At 43.5% G+C, this 26,893-nt stretch overlaps 1 protein-coding gene across 2 annotated transcripts in view; it reads left to right on the forward strand.

Annotated features, from left to right (window-relative positions):
- Positions 1 to 26,893, forward strand: part of RAB6A (RAB6A, member RAS oncogene family) — an 82,267-nt gene that overhangs the window by 45,770 nt on the left and 9,604 nt on the right. Inside the window, exons 2-6 of one of the 2 annotated variants that reach the window (XM_066621741.1) lie at positions 814 to 872; positions 12,150 to 12,203; positions 14,075 to 14,180; positions 17,000 to 17,111; positions 19,907 to 20,000. In XM_066621741.1, coding sequence (XP_066477838.1) covers positions 814 to 872; positions 12,150 to 12,203; positions 14,075 to 14,180; positions 17,000 to 17,111; positions 19,907 to 20,000 — 425 coding nt within the window. Of the gene's footprint in view, positions 1 to 813; positions 873 to 12,149; positions 12,204 to 14,074; positions 14,181 to 14,252; positions 14,359 to 16,999; positions 17,112 to 19,906; positions 20,001 to 26,893 lie in introns of both variants that reach the window. The other variant, XM_066621742.1, reaches the window with a different exon arrangement.

The following is a 26,893-nucleotide window of genomic DNA, read 5'->3' on the forward strand; positions in this document are numbered from 1 at the left end:
TTTCCTGGTTCATTGCCAATAGCTCAGAGCCCACCAAGGTATATATGAAGTTGGGATCTTTTGATCCGTATTAAAACCTTGCCAACTTACAGTGTTGAATATTCAACAAGAGTTGAATATTTGAGTTTAGAAAGCAGTATGTGCAGGCTTGCAGTACTTGGCAATAAAAGCCTGCAGTGGATAACTGGATTGATACAATTTAAATTGTAAAAGGAGGGAAAAATTCAAAGTCAAGAGACTGGAATAAATTGATCACTTAGACCAGTGGTTCTCACACATTTAGCACCGGGACTTGCCTTTTAGAATGAGTATCTGTCAGGACCCACCAGAAGTGACATCATCAACCAGGAAAATTTTTAGCAATCCTAGGCTGCAATCCTACCCACACTTACTTAGGAGTCAGTCCCATTTACTATCATTGTTAAAAGATTATACATAGGAGCTTGTTAAAAGTACAGGTCTGTAACGTTTTCCCGCATGCAGTCACATACCATGGTGCCATCAATATTAAAAATAAAATATTGAAATGGAGACTCACCTGAAATTGGCTTGTGACCCACCTGGTGCGTCCTGACCCACAGTTTGAGAAACACTGACAGACTATAAATTGGCTCAGATTTTTTCCCTTTTATTTAAATGCTGTATAGGTGCTCTATTAAAAAGAGTAATTGAGATATTTTAAAATGAGGTTCTGTAACTGAATTTAACAGTTACAGAACAGTTATTTTTAACCTTTGAAATTTTGTAAAATTATTAAAGTTCTTCAAAATGTGAACAAAAGCATTTTTCAATTTTGTATTTTTTTTCTTCTAGTGGGGAAGACCTCTTTGATCACCAGGTTCATGTATGACAGCTTTGATAACACCTACCAGGTAATATGCTCTTTGTTTAATGACTTCTAAATGCTCACTCATATGGAGTAGGAGCTTGACCGAAAGGCCTACCAACTGAACATAAGAAGAGCCCTGCTGGATTAGACCAAAGGACTATCCAACTTCCTATATCTCATTAGTGGCTCTCTTAGTTGCTTCAGGAATTGCATAGAACAACAAGGTACCTGCATCTTGTTGCCATTCACTTAGGCAAAAATACCTGGACCTTTAACAATTGTATAGGTTGCCCACTGCTGCTGTAGGAGGATTTCCTGCTGCAGGCAAGAGTTTGGACTAGATGACCTATTAGGTCCCTTCCAACTCTGATTCTATAATATCCTTGTATTTGGCATTCTGAGGCAGCCCACTACTAAAACCAGGATGTTGCACATACTCAATAGTGTTTTGTGACCTGGGTTGGATTCTTCTCCGTAAGATACCTCTGTGTCATGATTTTACCACTATGTGACTGAAGAGTGGAGAGATTATTGCTGAGGATCTCCTACTTGGTTGTGTAAATCTCAAGCATCAACACCTAAAAATTGGAAACATTTCTAACCTCGATTCCACTGTCTTGCCCCCAACCTTTCAACAAAGTGATTGGTGAATTAGCAGGAATACTGTTACTGCAGTGGGGGCACCCTCAGAGTTTCACATTATGTGCAGATATGCTGTAAGAGTACCTGTATGTGCAGCCTGCTCATCAGTGTTATCATTGGCATCCTTCAGTCTCGAAAGACTCTGGTATCGCGCTCTGAAAAGTGGTTCTGGAACAGTGTCTAGTGTGGCTGAAGAGGCCAATTCGGGAGTGACAATCTCTTCCACACTGGGAGCAAATGTAGTCTGTCTCTGGTGTGTCTCCCTGGTTGTGGACCTTCCTTCTTTGCCTCTTAGCCTCAGTCTGTTGGGCAAGTGCCTCTTCAAACTGGGAGAGGCCATGCTGCACAGCCTGCCTCCAAGCAGAACGCTTAGAGGCCAAGGTTTCTCACCTGTTGAGGTCCATTCCTAAGGCATTCAGATCCCTCTTGCAGGTGTCCTTGTATCACAGCTGTGGTATCGCACCTGTATCGCACCTGTAGGGCGCTTTCCCTGCACGAATTCTCCATAGAAGAGATCCTTTGGGATTCGGCGATCGCCCATTCTCAAGACATGACCAAGCCAACACAGGCGTCTCTGTTTCAGCAGTGCATCCTTGCTAGGAATTCCAGCTCGTTCCAGGATTGTGTTGTTTGGAACTTTGTCCTGCCAGGTGATGCCGAGGATGCGTCGGAGGCAGCACATGTGAAAAGCGTTCAGTTTCCTCTCCTGTTGTGAGCGAAGAGTCCATGACTCGCTGCAGTACAGGAGTGTACTCAAGACGCAAGCTCTGTAGTCCTGAATCTTGGAATGTTCCGTCAGCTTCTTGTTGGACCAGACTCTCTTTGTGAGTCTGCAAAACGTGGTACTTACTTTACTGATGCGTGTTTAGCTTGGTATCCAGAGAAAGAGTGTCATAAGAACATAAGAACAGCCCCACTGGATCAGGCCATAGGCCCATCTAATCCAACTTCCTGTATCTCACAGCGGCCCACCAAATGCCCCAGGGAGCACACCAGATAACAAGAGACCTCATCCTGGTGCCCTCCCTTGCATCTGGCATTCTGACATAACCCATTTCTAAAATCAGGAGGTTGCACATACACATCATGGCTTGTACCCCATAATGCATTTTTCCTCCAGAAACTTGTCCAATCCCCTTTTAAAGGCATCTAGGCTAGACGCCAGCACCACATCCTGTGGCAAGGAGTTCCACAGACCAACCACATGCTGAGTAAAGAAATATTTTATTTGTCTGTCCTAACCCTCCCAACACTCAATTTTAGTGGATGTCCCCTGGTTCTGGTATTATGTGAGAGTGTAAAGAGCATCTCCCTATCCACTCTGTCCATCCCCTGCATAATTTTGTATGTTTCAATCATGTCCCCCCTCAGGCGTCTCTTTTCCAGGCTGAAGAGGCCCAAACGCCGTAGCCTTTCCTCGTAAGGAAGGTGCCCCGCCCCGTAATCATCTTAGTCGCTCTCTTTTGCACCTTTTCCATTTCCACTATGTCTTTTTTGAGATGCGGCGACCAGAACTGGACACAATACTCCAGGTGTGGCCTTACCATAGATTTGTACAACGGCATTATAATACTAGCCATTTTGTTCTCAATACCCTTCCTAATGATCCCAAGCATAGAATTGGTCTTCTTCACTGCCGCCGCACATTGGGTCGACACTTTCATTGACCTGTCCACCACCACCCCAAGATCTCTATCCTGATCTGTCACAGACAGCTCAGAACCCATCAGCCTATATCTAAAGTTTTGATTTTTTGCCCCAATGTGCATGACTTTACACTTACTGACATTGAAGCGCATCTGCCATTTTGCTGCCCATTCTGCCAGTCTGGAGAGATCCTTCTGGAGCTCCTCACAATCACTTCTGGTCTTCACCACTCGGAAAAGTTTGGTGTCGTCTGCAAACTTAGCCACCTCACTGCTCAACCCTGTCTCCAGGTCATTTATGAAGAGGTTGAAAAGCACCGGTCCCAGGACAGATCCTTGGGGCACACCGCTTTTCACCTCTCTCCATTGTGAAAATTGCCCATTGACACCCACTCTCTGCTTCCTGGCCTCCAACCAGTTCTCAATCCATGAGAGGACCTGTCCTCTAATTCCCTGACTGTGGAGTTTTTTCAGTAGCCTTTGGTGAGGGACAGTGTCAAACGCCTTCTGAAAGTCCAGATATATAATGTCCACACGTTCTCCTGCATCCACATGCCTGTTGACCTTTTCAAAGAATTCTATAAGGTTCGTGAGGCAAGACTTACCCTTACAGAAGCCATGCTGACTCTCCCTCAGCAAGGCCTGTTCATCTATGTGTTTTGAGATCCTATCTTTGATGAGGCATTCCACCATCTTACCCGGTATGGATGTTAGGCTGACCGGCCTATAGTTTCCCGGGTCCCCCCTCTTTCCCTTTTTAAAAATAGGCGTGACATTTGCTATCCTCCAATCTTCTGGCACCGTGGCTGTTTTGAGGGACAAGTTGCATACCTTAGTCAAGAGATCTGCAACTTCATTCTTCAATTCCTTAATAACTCTTGGGTGTATGCCATCAGGGCCCGGTGACTTATTGATCTTTAATTTATCAATGAGGTCTGAAACATCTTCTCTTTTAACCTCTATCTGACTTAACTCCTCGGTCAGGAGGGGCCGTTCGGGCAGCGGTATCTGCCCGAGCTCTTCTGCAGTGAAGACAGATGCAAAGAACTCATTTAATTTTTCTGCCATCTCTAAGTCTCCTTTTATCTCCCCTTTCCCTCCCTCACCATCCAGAGGGCCAACCGCTTCTCTGGCGGGTTTCCTGCTTCTAACATATTTGAAGAAGCTTTTATTATTCCCCTTAATGTTGCTGGCCATGCGTTCCTCATAGTCTTGCTTGGCTTCCCGTATCACCTTCTTACATTTCTTTTGCCACAGTTTATGTCGGAGATCATTGAGCCAAGGCTTTTTTTGCACCTTCTTTCAAGGCACCTTCTTACATTTCTTTTGCCACAGTTTATGTCGGAGATCATTGAGCAAAGGCACACAAAGCCATGGACAACCTCCAGTTCACGCGCAGAGATTGTAATGCAGGATCTGTGTTTTCTTCAGCCTGATTGTCAGTCCAAAGTCTTGGCAGGTTTTGCTAAAACGATCCATGAACTGCTGAAGATCTTTTGCAGAGTAGGTGGTGACAGCTGCATTGTTGGCAAAGAGGAAGTCACGCAGACATTTCAGCTGGACTTTCAACTTTGCTCTCAGTCTGGAGAGGTTTCTGTCTGATCTGGTCCAGAGATAGATGCCTTATGTTGCAGTTCCAAAGGCCTACTTCTGCAGGACAGTGAAGAAAATCCCAAACAAGGTTGGCACAAGAACACAGCCCTGCTTCACTCCGCTTCGGGTGTCAAAGGGGTCTGATGTGGAGCCATCAAAGACTACAGTGCCCTTCATGTCCTTGTGGAAAGACCTGATGATGCTGAGTAGCCTGGGTGGGCGTCCGATCTTGAGGAGAATCTTGAAGAGGCTGTCCCTGCTGATCAGGTCAAAAGCCTTCGTGAGATCTATGAAGGCTATAAAGAGTGGCTGTCATTGTTCCCTGCATTTCTCCTGCAGCTGTGTAAGGGAGAATACCATATCTGTGGTGGACCTGTTGGCTCGGAATCCACACTGCGATTCTGGATAGATGCTCACTGCAAGTACCTGGAGCCTCTTTAGTGCAACTCGGGCAAACAGCTTTCCTACAATGCTAAGGAGAGAGTTGCTGTGGTAGTTATTGCAGTCGCCCCTGTCGCCTTTGTTCTTGTACAGCGTGACGATGTTTGCATCCCTCATGTCCTGTGGTACTGCACCTTCTCTCCAGCAGAGTCAGAGGATTTCATGCAGCTCAGTGGCAATGATCTCTTTGCAGCACTTTAGGACCTCAGCAGGGATGCTGTCTTTCCCAGGTGCCTTGCCAAAGGCGAGAGAGTCCAGGGCCACGTGAAGTTCTGCTAAGGTTGGTTCACTGTCAAGCTCCTCCAACACAGGCAGGCACTCAATGTTGTTCAGTGCTTCTTCAGTAACTACATTTTCTCTGGAATACAGCTCAGAGTAGTGCTGCACCCAGCGTTCCATCTGCTGCGCCCGATCCTGGATGACCTTCCCTGTGGCAGACTTCAGAGGGGCAAATCTCTTCTGTGTTGGACCTAGGGCCTGCTTGATACCATCATACATCCCCTTGATGTTGCCTGTGTCAGCTGCTGTCTGTATCTGGGGACAGAGTTGGAGCCAGTAGTCGTTAGCACATCTCCTGGCAGTCTGCTGGACTTTGCTGCGAGCAGCTCGGAGGACCTGCAGGTTGCGCTTACTGGGACAGGCTTTGTATGCTGCTAGAGCTCTCCTCTTTTCCTCAATGACTGGTGTCAACTCCTCAGAGTGGGATTCAAACCAGTCTGCCATCTTGTTGGTCTTCTTGCCGAATATGGACAAGGCGGTGTTGTAAACGGCATTCTTGAAATGTTCCTATCTGTTGGATGCGTTTGCGTCGGCTGGGCCTGGAAGAGATTCCTCAAGCACTTGTGCAAATTCCTCCACTTTTCTCTGATCCCGGGTCTTCCTGGTATCAATGTGAGTTGTGGCTATACATCTCAAGTGTCTATACAGTACCAAATTGCTAAATGGAATTGTGTTAGAAAGCACAAATTCCTTTGCTTATGAAAAAGTGATCTTAGTCACTGTCAGAGTTACTGACATAGTACAGTAATACTATATGTAAAGCATAACCACAAATACAAAGTACAAAACTCTTCTGTCTTGCAGTTTAATGTACGTTTCTCGTATCTGAGAGTGGGGATTTAGACCTTGATAAATTTTAGACCTATCCCTTCATTGCAGAACTGACACTTGTCTATTCATCAGAAGTTTAAGAAATTGGATCAGGGGATTGTTGTTGTCTGTTCAGTTAACTTAGTGGGGTTGGCAATGGAACAGAAGATGGGTTATGGGGTGGTTCTGGCTTGACCAGTTCAATTTCACTGTTCTACAGCATTTTGAAGTTTTTTTCCCCGTCTTCAAGTGGAGGAAACCCCACGCATTCTGCATACCTTAGGAGTGGAACAGCGGTCCCTCAGTTTTTCTGACCCCTGTACGGGAATTGCTTGAACTTTGTTACTTCCTCCTTTTTTTCATTGTATTTCCCAATTACATTTACCTCAGGTATTTTAGTTTTAAAAACTTGTAATTTAGGATACTGTTCCAGTGAACACAGTTCTTTTTTGGTCCGTTTGTCTTTGCTTGGCTGTATGATAGCCCAGATATTTGGAAAAAACTGTACTTGTTTTGGGGCCAGGCAATCCACTGTTAAGATGAGCACAATTTTGCCAACTCTGCTTGGGAGCGATTCACAGGCTCAGTATTCGTGGCTTCTGCCAAGCAAGTAAGATGGACTTGCAAGTTTCAGAAATCTTCATTTTGGGAGATAGCATTAATTCCCCCCCCCTTAATGTTGGCTAATTCCAGAACAGTTGCCTCTTGCATTCCATTCACATCTAAAAATCAGCTTTTGATCCTCACTGAGGCAGAAGGAAGCCTGAACATAGGCCTCCGAGTAAGAAGGAACCAGAACACGCACAGTCCCTTAAAATATTTATATGCATCTTTCACCAAAACATTCTCAGAGCAGCTTAAATAGCAAAGGAGATGGGGAGAAAGGTCTTTGTTCCACAGGGCTCACCGTCTTTAAGACAGGCACCAGCAAACGACTACTGGAAAAGATGCTATGCGCGGAGGACTATGGGCAGTTGATTACTGTTCAGCTATTCAGCGGCTAAATAAAAACATAAGTCATGTTTGAAAGCCTCTGATTCTGAACTGTGGGGTTCTTTATGAACTATGGGGTTATGCTATGAGACTTTCTCATAGCAAGTCTCAGCCTCCCAAGATTTTGATCCTGACTGTCTCCAAGCCTGCATTACAGGCCTCACTAACTCTGATGTTGACAGGCTCTTGTCACGCCTCTTGAATTCATGCCTGAGGAGGTTTCGGCGTACCCATCTGTTGGATCAACTATAAGTTCTAATATTTTAATTGTCAGGACTTGTTCAAAGGAAGTAACTGTGAAAACCTCTTTGTGCTTGAGCTCAATCCAGCTCACTATAGCTACACTGTTGAACCCCACCCCCCAATGGACTATGAAAAGTAAGTTTTAAACTCAAAGCTCTGTTTTTTACCAGGGGCATGAGTCTTCATGTCAATTGTATTATCAAGCCCACAAAAAGAAACATAGCCATCTTGGGTTGGGAAATGGTGTCATGATAACTTCAATTATGAGCATCCACCTTTTCTTATGTGTCAACATTGGAAATTTTTCCCCTGGGAAAGTACATATGGCCAAAGGTAAACTGGTTATCACTGTTACTGGCCAGCTTTTGAGAGCCACTATGGACATTATTCCCCTGTTCCACATTGACATCTTTGTAGTGACTCATCTTGACATCACCAACACTATGGGGGTGACAGTCGTATGCAATCAATAAGCATTTGACCCCTGCCTAGATTACTGACAGTCTCTGATGCTCTGATATTGGGCATCAACCTCTGATACGGGGGCTGTTGAATACTTCACATCAATGACTGTTTATGCCCCCAGCTATAGTGTGTTTGGCAAAGCTGTCAGTGTCAACCCACTGTGTTTTAGTGCCTGTAAAGCCTACTTTACAGTAGTACTTTACATTTACTTTACATTTACATAGTATATTGGCAACCTTCAGTCTCGAAAGACTATGGTATCGCGCTCTGAAAGGTGGTTCTGGCACAGCGTCTAGTGTGGCTGAAAAGGCCAATCCGGGAGTGACAATCCCTTCCACACCGGGAGCAAGTGCAGTCTGTCCCTGGTCTGTCTCCCTGGCTATGGGCCTTCCTTCTTTGCCTCTTAGCCTCAGACTGTTGGCAAAGTGTCTCTTCAAACTGGGAAAGGCCATGCTGCACAGCCTGCCTCCAAGCGGGCCGCTCAGAGGCCAGGGTTTCCCACTTGTTGCGGTCCATCCCTAAGGCCTTCAGATCCCTCTTGCAGATGTCCTTGTATCGCAGCTGTGGTCTACCTGTAGGGCGCTTTCCTTGCACGAGTTCTCCATAGAGGAGATCCTTTGGGATCCGGCCATCATCCATTCTCACGACATGACCGAGCCAACGCAGGCGTCTCTGTTTCAGCAGTGCATACATGCTAGGGATTCCAGCACGTTCCAGGACTGTGTTGTTTGTAACTTTGTCCTGCCAGGTGATGCCGAGGATGCGTCGGAGGCAGCGCATGTGGAAAGCGCTCAGTTTCCTCTCCTGTTGTGAGCGAAGAGTCCATGACTCGCTGCAGTACAGAAGTGTACTCAGGACGCAAGCTCTGTAGACCTGGATCTTGGTATGTTCCGTCAGCTTCTTGTTGGACCAGACTCTCTTTGTGAGTCTGGAAAACGTGGTAGCTGCTTTACCGATGCGCTTGTTTAGCTCGGTATCGAGAGAATGAGTGTCGGAGATCGTTGAGCCAAGGTACACAAAGTCATGGACAACCTCCAGTTCATGCTCAGAGATTGTAATGCAGGGAGGTGAGTCTACATCCTGAACCATGACCTGTGTTTTCTTCAGGCTGATTGTCAGTACATGTAGTAGTACTATGTAGTACTATGTAGTACATGTAAAGTACTATGTAAAGAACATAGTACTTTACTATGTAAGTACTATGTAAGTACTTACTTTACATAGTACTTTACAAAGTACTTTACATAGTACTTTACATTTACTATGGTAAATACCATAGTCTCTCGAGACTGAAGGTTGCCAATACAATACCAAGCCTACTGAATCCTCCATACTCACAATGACACAAGTTCTAGGCTCAACTGATGATACTTTCACTTGCTTCTGTTGATGCTTCTGTTTTAGTTTGGCTGCCTCTGCTGATTCAATGTAGGAGTCACTAACTTCTTGCAATCTTCCTTTCATAACTTCTGAGTAGTCTTGGACCACCAAACTGGAGAGTCATCAGCCATCTCTGATACTAAGATCTGTGTATCTACAATGAAAATATAGTAAGAATGGCAACAGCTTTGGGCATGAAGTCTCAGAGGGCCAGAACATCTTGACTTCATGATCTACAGTTTTGTACATGCTGAGTCATCTGGCCCAGTGGTGGTAGAGATGGCTCAAGCAATAAAAGATATGTGGGACAAAACTTTGTGCCTCTGGCTGAAGAAATTGGAGCAAATGTACAAGATGCAGAACAAATGCTATTTGGTTTAATCTCTTTCAGTCGCTAAGCAGAGCTGTTAGTGTAATGCAGATGCCTCTTCATACTACTGTTGTTTGCATCCTTTCATGATGCTATTGTCTAGAACAGTCTCCAAACCCTGGCCCAGGGGCCAGATGCGGCCCGCAGCAAGTGTCTTTCCAGCCTGTGGCCAACCTCTTGTCCCCTGAAATCCTCTGGCCCACTCAACAGAACATGACCAGAACTGTGCTCTGATTGTGTCTGGAGGGTGTTCTGAGGGCCAGAGAGGTTAAATGAATGAGCCCATTCATTTATTCACTTATCTGTTCCATCTCTAATCTATTTATTTAAATTTTATATTTAAATTCTTTTTCCGGCCCTCCACACCACACCAGATATTTGATGTGACCCTCTGACCAAAAAGTTTGGAGACCCCGGTCTAGAACAGTGATTTTCAACCTTTTTCATCTCACAGCACACTGACAGCATTAAAATGGTCATGGCACACTATCAGGTTTTTGACAATTGACAAAGCACACCATGGTGCCAGTGGGGGGCTCACATCCCCCATTGGCCTTGCTAATAAATTAGCTTCCTCCAAATTCCAATGGCGCACCAGTGGATCATTTGCAGCACACGGCACAGTGGTTGAAAATGGCCGGTCTAGAACAGGTGTGTCAAACTCGTTTCATACAGCAGGCCAAATAGTATCCATGTTGCCTGCTGAGGGCCAGAGATGATGTCATTCAGTAGGAAGTGATGTCGTTAAACAGGTCATAACCAGAAATAAGCACTTTTTTCTCACTTATGAACTCATTAGCTGCAAAAAAAGAGAAAACATGCAAATTTGATCATATTTCAAGATAAGGGAGAGCCCAATTATCATGCAAGCCACCCTTTCAGCAGTGCCCTGTCAGCAATGCTCAGCAGCTGAGAGCTCAAGGGCCAGATGAAAAATTTCAGGGGGCCACATCTGCCCTCCGGGCCTTATGTTTGACACCCCTGGTCTAGAACGTGGCAAAAATAAGCGGCCCTTGTTGGGACTTGCGCTGCATTCTCTCACCATTGATGTGGTGCAATCACCGTTGAGACCTGCATTAAATTAGTTGAAACGTTTCTGAAAGTGCCTCACAAGGCAAGATCTGAGACTTTCATGTACTAGAGCTTGTCAAAGATAAAGCCTTCCACAACAAGTTAAATCTCAGCTCATCACGTGGAAGGAGAAGGGAGTTGGGGGCAGAGGTGGGTGTTTGGTATCCAAAAGTGAGTAAAACTCATCTGTGAATATGTGCCATAAATGTCAGTATCTGAGTTGCAGTTCATTTAGTCTCATATGAGAAATCTTTCGGTTGTCCTTCTTTCAAAATAATGTTTTCAGAGTATGTGTAATATCTTAAGAATTTAATCTCCAGTTTTGCTTGAATTTCTCTAAATTTTATTGTAAGGTGAAATCTGTTGAATATTTTAATATACTGCTTTTCCTTAAAAATAAATAAATAAATCTCTGGATTGCATAGAAAAAGAAGTGAGAAGATAGTCTCTAGTCCCACAAAGTCTCTTGGTCTGAAAAGAAACACAAGGGAGACACTATCAACAGCCACAGGAAGGATCAACATTTGTCCTGAGTCCAGTTAGCCAATAGGAAAGCTAATTTGCTGGGCAAGGTCATGATTTCTAAGAGCTTTTGAACATGTTCATGACTCCGCATGCTGCTGTGTCCTTGTGCCAAAGAAGTAAAATCCTGCAAATTTGGTATGCTAAGCCGTGCATAGCCCTGACATTGCACAAAATATTCAAGGTGGCCTTAAAGGTGGTGCTTAATTCCAAGCAGATTTAGCCTTGGCTGAATGGAATGCCATTTGGTCCATTAAGATTCCACCACCACCACCACCCCCCTGTTTCTGGCAGAGAATGTCTGTGAGCTAGCTTAAGCTAGCTATCAATACCCCCTTGTTTTATGGGATTAGGTGTTCAGTTAGCATTTGTGAATACACTGAGCTTTGGATGTGTCCGCGATCCTTTTCGTTATGAAATGCCATATTGTTTATCTGAGAATGTTCTGAAGATCACCTTGGTCTAATCATGTGTTGAAGTGGGATCCATTCTGAATGGTATAGTGTTATTTGTTGTACATTGTTCAGAACTGAAGAAATAGGAGTAGGAAGAACTTTCCAAGAGTTTAAATTCTCTAGGACTGCTTCTTACTTTAACTTTCCTCCTACCTCGTTTCTTCTGTTAAGGTCTAAACTATACTAGCCATGGTCAAACTTAATAAAACGTCCCTCAAAGTACCCTATCTTTGCCCGTCTTGACCTTTTCATTTCTATTCTGTCCTGGCTACATCTGTCGTTCTGAGTTTCCCCTCCCCTTTATCTACTGTAGTTCTAATTTATTTACGAATGGCATATTTCTTACTTCCTTATGCTCATGTTCAGTGAGAGTTATATTTGCTCAGAAATAAAAACTTTTGTTTTTGCAGGCTACAATTGGTATTGACTTCTTATCGAAAACCATGTATTTGGAAGATCGCACAGTGAGTAAGACTTGTATAGTAGCCCCACTGAACTCTGTAAAGTATATGGAGAGAGAACTCAAGATCAATGCATCGTCTTAAGGCATCTTAGAAAGATCCACATACAGGAGCAGATTGGAGGTTTTGTTGAGGTCAACTAAAAGTGCTGTGGTCATTTCTGCTGGATCTTTTCAAGCGTTTCATCTGACCCTGCCAGTGCAGTTTCTGAAGGCTGGCATGCTCGCATAGGCAATGCAATGAAAATGTCTGGTCCAGTGCATGTTTGGGGGCTTAAATGTCAGTTCTTATGCTAAGACAAAGATCTGGATTCCAGACCAATTTCCAGTTGTTCAGCAAAAAATTTTTAGAAAGTGTTTTCCTATGCATTGGTATTTGCTAAGATTGCAGAGATAGATTCATTTAAAAATTTAGGTCATTTACCACATGGAGTGAAAGTTGTCTTAAAACATTAATAAGTGACACAAAGTTAGTAAGGAGAATCTTTTTTTTTTTATTGGACAATCTGGAGACCCTGAGCAAATCCTGCACTGGGTTCCCCACAGCACCTTTCTATCTGCCCCCTAAAGGTGCACTGTGCAATACCATTGACACCAGTTCTGAGAGCTCATCTCAACCAGGACCCTTTGATGGATGTGGACCCTTGGTCAGGGCCTGACCAGACCAACCCCTGAACAGGCTGCTGTTGGGCTAGATTCTAGCCACCAGAAGGATGCAGGCTTTCATATTGGCCAGCTTTCATTGGATAGAATGGAAAATTACTCCTCTGATCTGGATCTGTTCTGCCCGATTCAAAGAACTGTGTAGCTGAAACTTTTTCTTGCATCAAAAGACACTGGTCCAACCAAACATGCCTGCATGTTTGTTACATTTTTTTTTAATACATTAGAATCTTGCCTGTCTTCCTTAGAACTCAAGGCAATGTACATAGGATTCCCAAACAGTCTCCCATCAAGACACTGGCCAAATCCAGACTTGCATAGCTTCAGCAAAATAGCTGTCTCATTTGTCTTCAAATGGGAGAGTTGGATGACTGCTCAAAGCCACAAGCCACAAGCCACAAATTCAACTGACCTTGAATTGGGTTTTCCAGCTTAAATCCAGTATGGTATCATTTCTATCTATTTTGTATCTCATTTTCTGGCAGCTGCCTATACCAAGCGGCTGTATTAAGTACTGTATCAAAAGAAAATATGTTCATAGGGTCTAAAGAGAATATTTACTCATCGCATTGAAGAGCATCAGTGCGGTTGCTGCTGATGAATTTAAACTTCTGGCTGTTCTCAGCTTTGGTGTGGCCTTTATAGGATATTGTCAAAATGCTTATGTTTCTCACTTTACACCTGAAGTGAATGTCACCCTTGCCATGAATGCTGTGGTGTTTTTGCAAGCTACATTTAATCAGCTTTATACTCTACATGGCTGTTGATTAGTAGTTTGCACAGCCGGCAGAGACTTATTGATCACTGCTCTGCTAGTTCTTGCAGTTTCTGGTTTATCATGATAATTCTGAGCGGCTTTGATTTTTTTCATCCGCTGCTTCCTTGTTCCGGCAGTGACCCTCTATGGAGGGGGGTGCCTTCAAATTGGCCTAGGGTGTGCCTGTTTCAGTACTGCCTGTGAAGAAACTGCAGATTGGTGTTGCCTTCTGATTAGCAGCTGTGCACTCGGCTTCCTACCCTTCAAATAAGGGAGGCTACCTGGACTGCACTCCAAGCACTGAAAAGTCCTTGCTGTCTGCTTCTGTTCACAACCCAAGTAATGCTTTCCACGCATGAGTCTGACATAGCTTTTTTATTTAAAAAAACCAATCGCAAGCTTATTCATTTTTAGTGGCAGTTGGCTTTTTTTTTTAATTTTCTCCCATCCCACAGATCAGGTTGCAGCTGTGGGATACTGCGGGTCAGGAACGTTTCCGTAGCCTCATTCCCAGTTACATCCGTGACTCTGCTGCTGCTGTAGTAGTTTACGATATCACAAGTAGGTATATTTTGCTCCGGTTTTGACCCTTTTTTCTTGTTTTTCTTGCTTGTTTTGACTGATTTCCGTTAGGTACGGTTGCAATTGTGGGACACAGCAGGTCAAGAGCGATTCAGGAGCTTGATTCCTAGCTACATTCGTGACTCCACTGTTGCAGTTGTTGTTTATGATATCACAAGTGAGTGGGGGGAACTTCTGTGTTTCTGGTACTCCCTTCTTTGCTCTTTCATCTTTCAGCCCAGCTGTGCATGCCGTACCACAGTCATCTGCTTGTTTCTTGTTGTGGCATGAAAACTCTTTCTGGTCTGGAACTTCAGATGGGAGACTGTTCTAATGTTTTTCCATTTCCTCATGTGTAGGGACGTTCAGGCTGAACCATGAGGCCTTATCAGGGCTATGGCCTGCACCTGCAGTGTGCAAAGCACTGGTATGAGTGTCTTTGAGCATGTGCAGAAAGCATTTCCTTATCACTGAACAAAACAACTCATACATTGGGGATCATAAAAAAAGACCTCCAGTTTGGAAGCGACCACTATCTTGCAGGCCTGGGCCCTGGCACTTCCTAAATTGAGCATGGTTGATCAGTCTCCCAAATGTGGAGTTTCATCCACAATTTCCCCTCTTGAGGAAACTATGAAGCTTTTGCCCAAAGGTGTGCTAGGTCCTTCACCCTTAAAACACCATCTCTGCCCCTTTCTGTTCATTTTCACATCATCTCGCCTCCTTTCCCTCAGAATTCCTGAGCTGATCTCATTGCCATCTCAGTTCATCTGCTGTTCTGTGGGTGTCTCTGTTGTGGGTGTCTCTGTTTGGCTTCTTCTACAAACAGTGAATTCCCAAATTGAGCCTTCCCACTGAAGTCATATACTGTTTGTATCTCCATTTCTCCTGGTAGCTGGGTGTGAGCTCCAAGAACTGTAACATCCTCTCTCTTATATACCCCAAAACTGTCTCTTTTCTCTAATTAGTTGTGCTTTTTCCTTACCAAAGGTATGTATATTTTTAAGAAATAAATGTAGCCTTTTTCTCTTCATTTTGAAACGCAAGTGAAAATAGTAGCTAGCTTTTTAAACCTTATTTTGAGGCAAACTTAAGTGCATCTTTTCACTTCAAATCCTGTGTGACACAGTTGAGTGAAACAAGAATTGCGTGAAACTCTTAGAAAATGAATAGTATGCGACAGGTAGGCTTAGTTTGGATGGACATGGTCCAAGATCATTAGATGCTAATGAATCCAGTGTCCTAAGTAGAGAGAAATTAGAAGTTTGGCAGGTGATCATTTTAAAATATGTTGAAGATGTAAAGGATTTTTGTACTCAGTAGTGGCCAATATTATTGAAATTGATATACTGCTTTTCAACAAAAGTTTGCAAAACTTCGCAAAGCCATATAGCCCATAGTTGCCAAATGTAGTTAGGTCCATGGCAAAAACCTAGCCTCAGATAATCCCATGCAGAAACAGGCCAGGATTAGCCCTGCTTTGCCACCTTAAGTCTGACTTGCTCACAGCTAGCAATAAGCTGAATTTTTTGTAAGATGCAGAAGTGTTCAACCATGGAAATCAGTTGTTTTGGTAGAAAGATAGGGATAAAATGAGATCCTGTCTAAAATGAGGTTTGATGAAATACACCTGTGCTAAGCCCTGCCAGCTTATGTCCCGCCATTCCTTTTTTAGAGTGACAGATGTGGTTCTACCCTTGCACATAGCAAGACCAAAAACAAATCTGAAGGGTTATGTTGTGTTTTGGGTTTGAGGAGGGAGGAAAAAGAAGAGGAGGCCAGTGATACATGCTCCAAAGTGTGTTGAATCCTACTGTCAACATAATTCAGGGAGAGGCACCAAAGGCAAAATTAACATTTTTTTCTTTAGCATCTAGATCATTCAGGAGCAATTTGGCAGTGGATGGAGCAAAAGTTTTAATGTCTATAAATTGTATAGCTCTCTTGCTCCAGAAAGAATACAGTAATTTTAAAAAATGCAAATTAACAAATAATTTAAATACAGAGTTTAAACTGTGTATGTGGTTTTTTAAAGCTGTGGTCCACAGTGAGCCTTTTCTGTGGTGGTTCATCAGGTTTTGTTTAAGCAACTAGTAATGGGAAAGTAGGTAGCAGTGTGTGGGCCTCCCAAAGTATGTACTTGCTGTTTGATTCGAGTTCCAGCCTAGTTTGCCACATGCATGTTGAATGACTCAGGAAGCACTGAGTCAACCCACTGAGATACCCACTGAATGACTCAACCCACTGAGATACCCACAGAGCATTGCAGCAAACCCTTTTTCATGGTGTTTTCTTGGATTATGCTTTTGGGGAACTTCAATTATGGAGTGAATCTGATTGTCTTTGATTCCTCCCTTTCTTTTCTTAGCTATCCATATGCTAAGTCATGGGTTTTCAAACTGGGGTGTCACAGCGCCCCAGCCTGAGTGCACTGGCCACTGTCCCTTTAAGGGGTGAGGCAGTGAAGAGGCAGGGAGGAGGCAGCAATGCGATCCACCAGGATTGTGTCGCTCAGGGGGCTGCAGGGGCTTGGCTGTACTGACCAGAGCTTCCTGCAGCCTCCCAGGAGTGCGGGAAGCCATGCACGACTATCTGCAGGGCTCCCTGAAGCTTTAGAAGTGAAAGTGGAGCAATTGCACTCCACTTCCAGTTTAGCGGAGGCAGGGCGCGATTGCTCCACGTTAGCTTTTGAAGCTTCAGGAAGCCCTGCAGAAGGTCACATAGGGCTCCCCATGCCCCCGGGAGGCTGCAGGATACATTGGCAGTTATCTGAAAACTTTAGGATGACCTTCACTTCCTTGTTTACTTTTGCTTCCTAGATGTAAACTCATTTCAGCAGACCACAAAATGGATTGATGACGTCAGAACGGAAAGGGGTAGTGATGTCATCATTATGCTAGTAGGAAACAAAACAGATCTAGCAGATAAGAGGTAAGGAGACCAATTCCTTGGCTTTGAGCAGCCTTTATATTAAGACAATCTTTTGTTTGACTAATATCTGGATTTGAAAAAAAGGACAGAGCATGACATGAATGGTGAACTGTGCTCAGTTCTAAGCACATGGATATGGCTAGAATTCTGAAAAGTTGGAGGAGATGTAGTAGTTTGAACCAATCTCCTAAAATTTGTGTGCTAAAATGGTATTTGAAGAACATATTTTGAGGTTCTGTCGTTTCACTTTTCTCTGTTAGCAAGAAGCAAAACTTTTTCTCAACATGCTAGCAATTAATTACTTCAAATGATATTTTTCTCTGTATACTTTGCTCAGACCTAGAGCTGTGGAAGGATAAGCTGCACACACTGGATTTGGCAGAAGTAGGGTTCTGCCCCATTTTCTTCTGTTTTGGAAAATATTCTGTGTGTGGAGCTACTGAATAAGTTACTTACTCCAGCTGACCGTCCTTTACCCTTCTGTGTCCTATTGGTCAAACTGAAAAGGTATCATGTAGGACAGTGGTTCTCACCCTTTTCAGCCCTGGTCGCCACATCTCAAAAAGGATATAGTGGAAATGGAAAAGGTGCAAAAGAGGGGAAGTAGGATGATTACTGGGCTGGGGCACCTTCCTTATGAGAAAAGGCTATGTTGTTTGGGCCTCTTCAGCCTAGAAAAGAGGCGCCTGAGGGGGAACATGATTAAGACATACAAAATTATGCATGGGAAGGATAAAGTGGATAAAGTGGATAGAGAAATGCTCTTTACACTCTACGGGGTGCATTACTGAAGATGGGAATGGTGGTGGCTGTCCTGGCAGCTGAGTGATTTCAAAGCCCACAAAGCTCATTTCTTGTTTCTGTCTCTGGTTGAATCTTCAGAGAATTATAGCTCTGCCATGGTCTTTCACCAGTTTTGCTTTATTGTTGCCAGCTGACAGTTCTGGCATATGTTTAAAACTTCCTACTTCTTGGTGGCAGTTTTACAGATGCAGGTTGTTAAACTTTCATATTTATTCCTGGAAGCATTAAGATATTCAGTAGAAATGGATAATTGCTTTTAAAATATAAACACCAGACCTTTTCACAGCACAGAATCATGTCATTAATTTTGCGAACTCAGGAGCCCTGACTTCCACATTACCCTATGCCCGCCCAAACACTGTTTCACCTGCTGGCATCCTTGTCTCCAAAGCACCATGACCCAGGCTAGTTCCAGGGAGTGAGTAATAAGATTTAAGGACCTTTCCTTTTGGAGAATATCACAAAGCTACATTAAATGATGTTCCCAACTTAATGGGCAGTAAGAAGGGCTTACTTCTGGTATAGTACAATGGTAGTGGGGGGGGGAGAGAATTGGAAGAAGCTTCTGAGCTGGAATATTTTCTCTTGTCATTTACAGTTTGAGTTCCTAGGTAAGAGCAGTGATGTCACTTCCTGCTTGATGAAATCACTTCCGCCTCAGATATCACAGTGATGTCACTTCCTGCCATGACATCACTTCCAGGTTGATGACATCACTTCCGTTAGGTCCCAGACAGATTGTCATTCTCAGAACATAAGAGAAGGTGGCCTGGCCCCACTGGATCAGGCCATAGGCCCATTTAGTCCAGCTTCCTGTATCTCATAGTGGCCCACCAAATGCCCCAGGGAGTACACCAGATAACAAGGGACCTCATCCTGGTGCCCTCCCTTGCATCTGACATAGCCCATTTCTGAAATCAGGAGGTTGCACATTCACATCATGGCTTGTAACCCATAATGGATTTTTCCTCCAGAAACTTGTCCAATCTCCTTTTTAAAGGCATCCAGGCCAGATGCCATCACCACATCCTGTGGCAAGGAGTTCCACAGACCAACCACACGCTGAGTAAAGAAATATTTTCTTTTGTCTGTCCTAACTCTCCCAACACTCAATTTTAGTGGATGTCCCCTGGTTCTGGTGTTATGTGAGAGTGTAAAGAGCATCTCTCTATCCACTCTGTCCATCCCCTGCATAATTTTGTATGTCTCAATCATGTCCCCCCTGAGGTGCCTCTTTTCTAGGCTGAAGAGGCCCAAGCGCCATAGCCTTTCCTCATAAGGAAGGTGCTTCAGCCCAGTAATCTCCTTTTTGCCAGTCTCTCCCTGTACAGTGTCATGACAGTACTATGTTGTCGTGAATATGTACATGTTAGGCCTTGGTTAGCATGTGGAGCCTGAACCAAACTAAGTCAGTAACGGAGAAGTTGCTAGCAGTTCCTAGCTGCAAGAATGTGAGTAAACAAACAAAAAGATTGTTTTCTCTCCTTTGCTGGCCCTGACATGTACATATTCACGACATATGTAAACAGCACAGGCCTCACTAATTAGTCTCTGTTAAGGAGATATTTATCTTGACTTGGTTAGAATGTGTCAGCAGTTCTGAAACTGCATATTGAGATGTGGGGTGGAGATGACTTCTGGGTGGCAGGCATAACAATATAAGAGGCGATCATTTGTATACAAGCAAAGGTCTATCTTTTCCATTTTCCATAGTGGCTTCTTCTGTAAGTCCACAACCAGGATATGAAGGCATTGGCTTCCCCCAGCAAAAATGTTGCTGGTTTCACTTCACTGACATAGCTGTCAGCCACTGATAGATCTGTCCTCCTCCATGAGTTTGTCTAATCTTTTAAATGCATCTCAGCTGGTGGCCATCAGTACATTTTGTGGTAGTGAATTCTGTACATTGTATCGTGCAAAGAAGGCATGATTGCAGGTGCCTGGAATGTCCTGTTTTTGCTCTAATGAAATTTTTTTCCTTTGTTCTCCAGGCAAGTGTCTATTGAAGAAGGGGAGAGGAAAGCCAAAGAGCTGAATGTAATGTTTATTGAAACTAGTGCAAAGGCGGGATACAATGTAAAACAGGTAAGTGATAGGGTACAGCATCATTGAGGCATGTCTTGAGGTTTGGTAAAGAAGGAACGGGGTATTCAACTTGTGCAGTGGTTAGAGTATTGGCCATGGACCAGGAAGTCCTGGGTTCAAATGGCCACTCAGTTGTGAAGCTTACTGGATGACATTGGGCCAGTCATACATTCCCAGCCTGAGCTGTCTTGAGGGTGATTGTGAGAATAAAAGCAGGGGGAGGAGCTATGTGCACTATCCTAAACTCTCTGGAGAAAATACATTATATAATTGAAAAATAAGATCAACTGCACTCATACCACAACATGTCCAGTTTTTGCAGTGTGTGTTTGGTTTGCCGGACGTTTGGCTCAGTCATCCTGCAGCTGGTTGTATAGAGAAGTGGTTGGTGGGTTGCTTTGTCAAATAGAATGCCTTGTTTTGTATTCAAAGCCCTCCTCCAAAGAACCTTTTCTCTGGTGCTGTTCCGTGTCCTTTACCCTTCTGCAACTAAGTATAGGTCCATGTACTGTACATGAAATAACGACATTCTTCATTGCACCCCCTCCTTTTCTTATTTCCCTTTTGCCTGTTTTTAGATTGTGAGCCCTTTGGGCCAGGGACCTGCCTTGTCTTCTACTCTAAAGAACTCACTGATGGGACTATATAATATCTATAATGCTGAACTCTAGAATTTTCTGCTGATATGTTCATAGCCAAAATAGAACCATCTGCAGACAACGGAGAGGTTCCTTAAAGGAACCTCCTTAAAAAGGTTCCATTTCCTTAAAGTGGTTATGAAAAATGCACAGAACTCTTGTGGAAGGCAGGGGACTGGTTGGTACATTCTTCATCATGTGGGGCTGGACAAGTAATCAAAATATCATTCAAACTGGTCCAAAGAAAAACGCAAGGGGTCAATTGAAGAGCAAAAATTAGAGGGCAAAATGAACAGAAAGGGCATGCAGCAATTTTGTCCTGTATGTCCAAATGTTAGAAACAAAGGCATCACTCATTTGGGAAGCAGATTAATGCTGCAACTTTTTGTTTCAGGCCCCTTTCTGTAGTATTAGATCAGTTTAGATTAGATGTATTAGATCAGTGCTTCCCAAACTTTTTAACACCAGGACGTGTTTTTAAAACAATTTATTGCAATCCACATGGCTTTACTAGAGAAAAAAGATCTAGAAAGAAATATTTTTAATAATAAAAAAATATTAATCAGGGTCATGTGCTTCCAAGGCTGCCAGAGACCTTATATACTATATTGTGTGTGTGTAGTAACTTTGCTATGCTATCCCTAGAAATGGAGCTCGAGGACTGTTCCCCTAAACTTTTAGTCATTCCAGGGTACACAGAAGGCTGAGGTGGAAAGCAAGATAAGAACATAAGAAGAGCCCCACTGGATCAGACCATAGGCCCATCTAGTCCAGCTTACTGTATCTCACAGCAGTCCGCCAAATGCCCCAGGGAGCACACCTGATAACAAGAGACCTGCATTCTGGTGCCCTCCCTTGCATCTGACATAGCCCATTTCTAAAATCAGGAGGTTGCGCATACACATCATGGCTTGTAACCCGTAATGGATTTCTCCTCCAGAAACTTGTCCAATCCCCTTTTAAAGGCATCCAGGCCAGATGCCATCACCACATCCTGTGGCAGGGAGTTCCACAGACCAACTACATGCTGAGTAAAGAAATATTTTCTTTTGTCTGTCCTAACTCTCCCAACACTCAATTTTAGTGGATGTCCCCTGGTTCTGGTGGTTTGTGAGAGTGTAGAGAGCATCTGTCTATCCACTTTATCCTTCCCATGCATAATTTTGTATGTCTCAATCATGTCCCCCCTCAGGCGCCTCTTCTCTAGGCTGAAGAGGCCCAAGCGCCATAGCCTTTCCTCATAAGGAAGGTGCCCCAGCCCAGCAGTCATCTTAGTTCCCCTCTTTTGCACCTTTTCCATTTCCACTATATCCTTTTTGAGATGTGGCGACCAGAACTGGACACAATACTCCAGGTGTGGCCTTACCATCGATTTGTACAACGGCATTATAATATTAGCCGTTTTGTTCTCAATACCCTTTCTAATGATCCCAAGCATAGAATTGGCCTTCTTTACTGCCGCCGCACATTGGGTCGACATTTTCATCGACCTGTCCACCACCACCCCAAGATCTCTCTCCTGATCTGTCACAGACAGCTCAGAACCTATTAGCCTATATGTGAAGTTTGGATTTTTTGCCCTGATGTGCATGACTTTACACTTACTGACATTGAAACGCATCTGCCGTTTTGCTGCCCATTCTGCCAGTCTGGAGAGATCCTTCTGGAGCTCCTCACAATCACTTCTGGTCTTCACCACTCGGAAAAGTTTGGTGTCGTCTGCAAACTTAGCCACCTCACTGCTCACCCCTATCTCCAGGTCATGTACCATTAGGACTTCCAAATCAAACAAAAGACTGAAACTGGGTTCACAAGTGATCTACAGCATACCAATTACTAGAGAAAATGGGATAATGTGGCATTTTAATCTGGGGGTAGGAACTTCATACCACAGGTTAGCATTCCAGCCATGACGGTGGTTTCTTCATGTGGATTGCCCGTTGTTGCAATTTTCTTCTGTAAACTGGTCAAAGATGTTTGCAAAGTTTTTAAAAATATATTTCAGGAACTTTTTGTGACCCACCAAAAATTTGCTTGCAACCCACAGTTTGGGAAATACTGTAATACCCATATCCTTGTACGCTGAAGGAATCCTACAAACTGACCTAGAACCAACCTTCCCTGCACAGCTGGATTGGAGGCCCCTGGGCAGCTGATAAAGACTGCCACACCATTGGGCTTGGCTAGATTGAATCCTGTAGGAAGCCTCTCTCCCTCTTGGTGCTTTGTTGGCTTCTCTTGCAAGAGCAAAGGGAGGAAAGTCAGCAGAATGTTGAGAGAGAGCACTCTGGAGTGCCGTGAAGCAGCCTTCCCTGTAAGCTGCATAGTTGTAGTGGGTTACAAGGTTGAAAAGGCAACTCAAGAATAACCGGTACTCAGGAGAGAAGGTTTGCAGGCTTTTTTATTTCATTGCAAGCAATGGGCATCTCATGGGACTAGTGTCCAAAGCGTGAGAGCAATTCCCAATATTGATTTCAACTTTTATACAATTTTTGGCTTTGTCCCAAAATCTAGACTTCCCATGGGCTGAAATTTTACATCAGAGATGGGGCTAACACCTAATAGGTTACAGATAAGGTACAATTCACCTCATAGGTATATTTCAGATTACATTTGCATTAAAGATGGAAATAGGTGGGATTTCATCTTTAAACTCAGACAAAGTTTTGGATGCCGGTAGAGTGCAGTATGATACAAATATTAAAGTTTAGGTAGAAGGCAAGATAAATCACAAGTTGGTTCTTGGCATAAATATTAGGCACTTACTCATCCTTCATTAGAGTTGCCTGGTACAATTGGCCTAGTCTCCTGTTATCTTTACACCTGTTGCTTAACGTAAACATCATGGGGCCCAGTTTGCAAAGCCAAGGTTTTCTATAACACAGCAAAGCAGCTTTTGGTTCCTTTTATTAATGAGGTTTTTAAACACTTTACTAAAATCAAGCATTTTGGTTTCCGTGGCTTAATTTTATATAACTATTGTGACCCTTTTACCTTGGGTACAGTTTGGCATCAAGGGATCACTTGGTTTCCATATTACATATGTATGCTTCTGCTCTAAAAGCGTAAGAGTATAGCTACAGAGTTTTCTTAGTAAGCATAAATCAGTGAATGCCCTTATCCCTTGCCAAGGAGTGAGCTCATTCTTCTTCAGTAGCTACCTGGCACCTGCTATCTCTTGAGCTACAAAGTGTAAACACCCTGAGCTGAGGCTTCAGCCAGCTTCTTTCGCTCAGACTCGTAAAAATAATAATAATAATAATAATAATAATACAAGTATTTCTATACCGCCTTTCTTGGTCCTCAGATTTCTCCTCGGACTTTATTCAAGGCGGTTTACATAGGCAGGCTAATTAAATCCCCAAAGGGATTTTTACAATTTGAAAGAAGGTTCTTTCTTTCAAGAACACTACATTCAGGTGTTTCATTCCGATCTGGCTTCACATTCTGGCCTCCATCCTCCCACGCTCCGTGCAGATGGAATTGCTCGGCTTCAGCTTGTCAGCTGCTCCAAGGTCGCATGGTGCCGGTGGCCTCGAACTGGCGACCTGCGGATGTTATCTTCAGGCAAATGGAGGCTCTACCCTCTAGACCAGACCAAAATGATTCTTTCTTAACACCAAGCAGCTTTTTTCACCATCTTATGTGTTGATACTGGGCTATCCAGTGGCCTTTACATGTGGGTTACATTCTGGGGTCAAAGGTCACTGTACCTTAGTGGAAGCCTTATGCAATTTCCCCTTGCACTCCACAGCCACAGGAGAGCTACTTACACTCCAGGGCAAAATTTGCGGGAACATTGCTTACATCGTACACACAACATTGGAGAATTCCATGTTCCATTTAAAAAGATTTCTGGCCTTCTTAGTAATGCATCAGAGGCAGAGATCTGCAGCCAGTAAGGCTGTACAGGGAGGGAGCGTCAATGAAAAGGGCTTTGAAATGCCTTTGATTTCAACAGCATTTTGGATCTTTTGTTTTTTTGTTCATGGTGTATAGCTAGTGCACTATGGTTCTTTTCATTCCTGTTTCTTGGCTGGTAAAGAGCAGCAGAAAGAAGTGGCATAGCAGTTGGGAGCAAAGTGCCAGTGGCTGTAGGTGAGCTACTAGCCGCAGAATTTGATTTTATCCCAACCTTAACATGATTTATTATTTTTAAGGAGCAACTTGTGGATTATTTGCTATTAAAAAATCAGGACTTTGGCACTTAAGTGGCAATTAGGACTATTATAAGAGTCTTCTGGACTCATCAACTGATAGGTGCAACTTATCTGTAAGGAAACAGTTGTTGCAGTGAACTAAAGGGTTGTATTAATATTTATAACGAGTCTGATTTTTCATTTGACCATTTCTTTCCTCCTCATTTCTGAAGGGTAGCCTGTTCACTTGGAATAGTTTGTGCTCTTGTTTCTGTTGAGAGCCCTTATGCAACAGGGTTGTTTAGTATGTCTGTGTGGTAAAAATGCTGATATTTGAGTCATCCATAAATATTTGGGGATACATTGGGGAGCATGCATAGAAATGCTCAAAACATGACTGCTATGAAAAATGTAGAGTACCCCTGAGAAGACTTAAGCCATGAAGGATGAAGAGTACCTATCATGCATAAGTCACCTTAATATGTGACTGTCAACTGGATAGTGGAGGCCTGAACCAAGTCTGTCCACCACATAGAGACATTTCCTTGCCTGGAAGCAATGGGAAGACCCTTGGGATGCCACTGCATATAATCCACTTGGTGGTAAATGTGCTCTTCTCCATGGTGAGCAAGGACATCAGTAAGGCAGGCCCTCCTGAGTGTTATCATTTTGTACCTTGGATCTTGTAAATGCAAGCTGAGCCACTGAAAAGGAAATGCTGACCTGGTTTTTGTGTTCCAGAATATAGTTGTGATTGCATTGCTTTTTCAACAGTGCAAGGTGTTCACCCTCTTTTCCCAGCATTGATCTGTTGATTTTTTTCAAAGTGGGGAAGGCCGTATTAATGTGCTTTGGAAGCTAGTGGCAATATGTCTTGTGTTGTAAGATGAGTTGTCATCATGATGAGTTGTAAGATGAGTTGTCATGTAAGATGAGTCGTAAGATGAATTGTTAAATACTGAGCTCTGTGATGACAATGATCTCACTGCCTGCTTCATTGAAGATAAATGCTGTTAGACAACTTCCTAATGGTTCCTAGCCATAAAAGCTACAGTACAAACTGTGCATGTGGAACTTGGTTTTAGTTCAAGGTCATTTAACTTTGGTGAGAGTCATAATTGCCAAATAGCAGGGCAAAGGGCTGTTGAGTCAGAACCTCACAGAAAAAGCAAGTAGGGCAGTAATTCTTTGATTGGTACTGCTGAACAACTTGGCAAACCCAATGTACGTAAAGATTAGTACTGCAGAAAATGGGTCATTCTTATCTAGCAAGACCTGTTCTAGACACATCATAATTTTAAGTTATGCTTTCCACCAGTTTACCTAGGATGCATGTTAAGCTGTCCGGCCTGTTATTTCTTAGATCCCTTTTTAAATATAGGTGTTACATTGGCTATATTTCAAGCTGCTGTCATAAAGGCAGACAGGTTACTAAATTTTGTTAGATTAGACAGTCAGGAATTTCATGTTTGAGTTTCTTAAGACCTCTTGGGTGGATGCCACCCAGAACCAGTGACTTGTCCATTTGCCAGTACACAGTGGAGCCTCATCCCTTGCCACTTCTGTTTGGCTCAGTTCTTCACCCTTTCTCCTTGAGAAGTGTCATGAATATGTACAGTTCAGGCCTAGTAGCATTGCAAGGCCTGAACCAAGCTAAAACAGTAACACAGAAATGGCTTGCATTTCCTAGCTGCTAGGATTTACAAATCAATGGAAGGTGATTATGTAGCACCTAGGCAGCCAGAAAGACACCCATCAAGGATGGAATGCAGCTGCAGATCTCCAAGGGGGAGGGAAGAGCTGAGAGGGCGAGCTTCCAGCCCCACTTCCAGAGGACAGGGTCTTTGTTCCTTGTCTCTTGGTGAGAGAGGTGGTGGGTGCACATCCTGCCCCGCCAGGACCATGTGGCCATAGGTAACTGGCCTGAGGATCTACAAAAGAAGCTGACCCAGGTGAGGGTTAGGAAATAATAGAGTTAACCAGTTAGCTTTGTTGTTTTATGCTGTTACGTTTCCTAGAAGTTTTATGCCTCTAGCATTTGCTGCCTTTTGTAACCTTTTGTAACCCTATGTATTTAATAAAGTAGAAAATCTTTTTACCATGTTGGTTCATTGTC

The sequence above is a fragment of the Tiliqua scincoides genome, chromosome 3 (genome assembly GCF_035046505.1).
Source record: "Tiliqua scincoides isolate rTilSci1 chromosome 3, rTilSci1.hap2, whole genome shotgun sequence".
Classification (NCBI taxonomy): Eukaryota; Metazoa; Chordata; class Lepidosauria; order Squamata; family Scincidae; genus Tiliqua; species Tiliqua scincoides.